Genomic DNA, 2,691 nt, shown 5'->3' with positions numbered 1-2,691 from the left:
CCTGCTGAGCTCACAGTTTAATTAGAAAGGCAGCTTTGCCTGTACAAACCCACAGTTGGGCTTTTCCCTTGTTGTACATACTGCTTCTTTTTTGTGAGTTCTTGGTTAGATAAATATTCCTGCAGGGGGACAGGAAGCTGGCATTTGGTTTCAAATTTCAAAGATATCTCTTAAAGGTCAGAATATCTTGTCCCCCCAGCCTAATCCCTACACTGCAGTGTTTCTCACTAAAACGCACTGCCAAACCCCAGGCCTGCAAAGAGAGCACAAACCGGTTAGTCCTCCAAATGTCTCTGGTAAACTGTTCTCTGAGTTCTGCATAATTCAGAAGGACAGAAATCATATAGCTGGCTGCACATGCCACCTGGTGGAGCCTCTGTCCCCAGATCCCTGCTGGGCAGGTCTTAGGCAGAGCTAACGGCCATCTGCGTTATGCTTGTGCTGATTTTTCAGATGACTGTACTGCTGTCTGGTAAGTTTGGGACAGCTCAAGGCACTGTCATGCTGGATTAACGGACAGGTGGGTTTAGTCAGCTGGGCACTGCCCCAGTGTTGCCTGTGCTCGAATTAGACCAGTGATTCTATGACCCTTGCATACTTCTTTACCCTTCATTCCCCATTCTCTCATTTTGTAAATATTCATATCTTTGATACGCTCATGGCTTCAAGGTTAAGCGGTGGTGTGTGAGCACAGTGTACAAATCAGCAGTGTAGTGTTTTTTAAGCTTGTTATTCTTGTGAGTTGAGTCACGTCACAGTCTTATTCAGCATTGCAGTACTGTCCAATATCTCTTTCTCCATTTGTTTATTTTGCTTATAGTCAGTCTGTCTATGCCTTGCTTTTTTAGATAACTGATGTGCTAACTGCTGTTGCCCTTTACTTGGCCATTCAGGACTTCAACAAAGTTGTGGTAAGCTGACTTGTCAGTGTTGCTGATCCTCTTCTCCCAGCAAGAATAAATATCTTGTACCAAAGAAAACGTGTGCCAGAGGATGCAGTATCAACCAGTCCTTGTTGCAGTAAATCTGATCACATCTGGATGATCAATAAACATGGGGACTGAATGTGGTAAACAGCGGAGGTATTTTAAGTTTTGTTGCGGCATTATTACAGTATGAAACAAGTTAGTGTCCGTAGCTACCTCACAGCACTTGCATGATGATCACAGCAGTGCAGATTCTTTCATCCAAAGGAGTATTAAAGGATTTGAGAAATTTGTGAGAATGCAATAGCCAATGAAATGCAGACAAGTCGAGGGCCACGGTACACAATATGCGATGTGAGATTTCAGAACATGTACTGAAAACCCACCTTCAGTTGTTGTGGCAGTTTGCAGTATGGAGAATTTAATTACTGGACTATGGATTTGGCAAGACTTCTGACAAGACTTAAGCACTCCCTTTTCTCACCTCCGCTCCTGCCACAATCTTGTGTACGTTTTGTAGCTAGAGCCTGGAATGTCTTACCCTGAGCACGGTTGGTGTTTGCACACAGCATGAGTTAGTACACAGACTGGAAATTTGTAAAGGAAGGAATAGGCCTTCCAAGGATGCGGAGGTGACATAAATCATTCTACCGAGCAAGGTGGAAGTCTTAACACCAAATGTTGTTCCGTTTAAGTTACAAGTACATGTATTTCGAGGTGAGTGATTCCTCCCAGCTTCCTCTCATAAGTAGCTCCAAGAACATTTTGTGTAAGCAATGCTGTTCTCTCTGCGATCCTAGAGGGGTAGTGATTCAGTAGCAACATGAACGGGGAGGCTGCATTTTCTACAGCATCTGTGTGGTCTTCCATCCAGCTGCATACTTGCTCCTTGTCCTCTGACTTTGAGGTTGAAGAAATAACTCATGATAGAACTGCAGACATGTAAAAATCCTGCATGTGAGTTACTCTGCTTGTTGAGAATTTATTGCCAGTGTCTCTGTCCTTCTGTCTCACCATGACATAGTTCAGTAGGTTAATAATTAAGATTTCTCTTTTGTCTCCATAGAGAGCATCATAGAACAAGGTAGATTAAAGAGAGGGATCTTGGGACCCTAAAGGACATTGGGCATAGAGGTATCCCTCTTCAAAATAACAAAGACTTCTGTGACTGGGTTTCTTAGGGGCTTGTATGTTGAACAGTGAAATTATGAATCAACTTTTCATTGGAGATCCAGACAAGCTTTAGGAAGATTGAGTATTAAACTCTAATGTGGTGAATTCACTGTCAGCTGTGTCAAGAGTTAGACACAGGTCTTAAGGAAGTTCAAATAAGTAGAAATTATCTGCTTTCTCATGACTTCCACTTCAGTTGTTAAGTATTTGGGAAGAGAGAGGGGGCTTTTGTTCTGTTTGTACAACACCTCTCATAACATGAGTTTTGGCTCACTCCTGGAGCTCATATATACTGTGCCACAGTAATGGCAATGCTGAGCGATAAGAAGTAATGGCTTTCCTCATCTGACAGTCTTTGTTCATTCTCCATTGTTCAGTTCAAAAAGCAAAAGCTCCTAATAGAGCTGGATAAATATGCACCAGATGTGGTTGAACTCATCCGGACACCCATGGAAATGCACTACATCCCCCTCAAGGTAGCACTATTGTAAGTATTGCTGCTTCTAGGCTGCAGTAGGCTGCTTTGGTTCTTCAGCTCCTTTTGGTCTGATTTGGGGTTTCAGCATTTGCTGAAGATTTCCTCCCCTCCCCT

The 2,691-nt window shown here is 43.0% G+C and overlaps 1 protein-coding gene across 1 annotated transcript in view; it reads left to right on the top strand.

The window, feature by feature from the left end:
* Positions 1-2,691, top strand: part of PIGU (phosphatidylinositol glycan anchor biosynthesis, class U) — a gene marked incomplete at both ends in the record, with an annotated part of 11,741 nt that overhangs the window by 1,597 nt on the left and 7,453 nt on the right. Inside the window, 2 exons of the mRNA XM_010291957.1 lie at positions 849-911; positions 2,477-2,586. Coding sequence (XP_010290259.1) covers positions 849-911; positions 2,477-2,586 — 173 coding nt within the window. The remainder of the gene's footprint in view (positions 1-848; positions 912-2,476; positions 2,587-2,691) is intronic.

The sequence above is a fragment of the Phaethon lepturus genome, unplaced genomic scaffold, assembly GCF_000687285.1.
Source record: "Phaethon lepturus isolate BGI_N335 unplaced genomic scaffold, ASM68728v1 scaffold41697, whole genome shotgun sequence".
NCBI classification, from domain to species: Eukaryota; Metazoa; Chordata; class Aves; order Phaethontiformes; family Phaethontidae; genus Phaethon; species Phaethon lepturus.
This window is presented reverse-complemented; position numbering and strand designations above follow the sequence as displayed.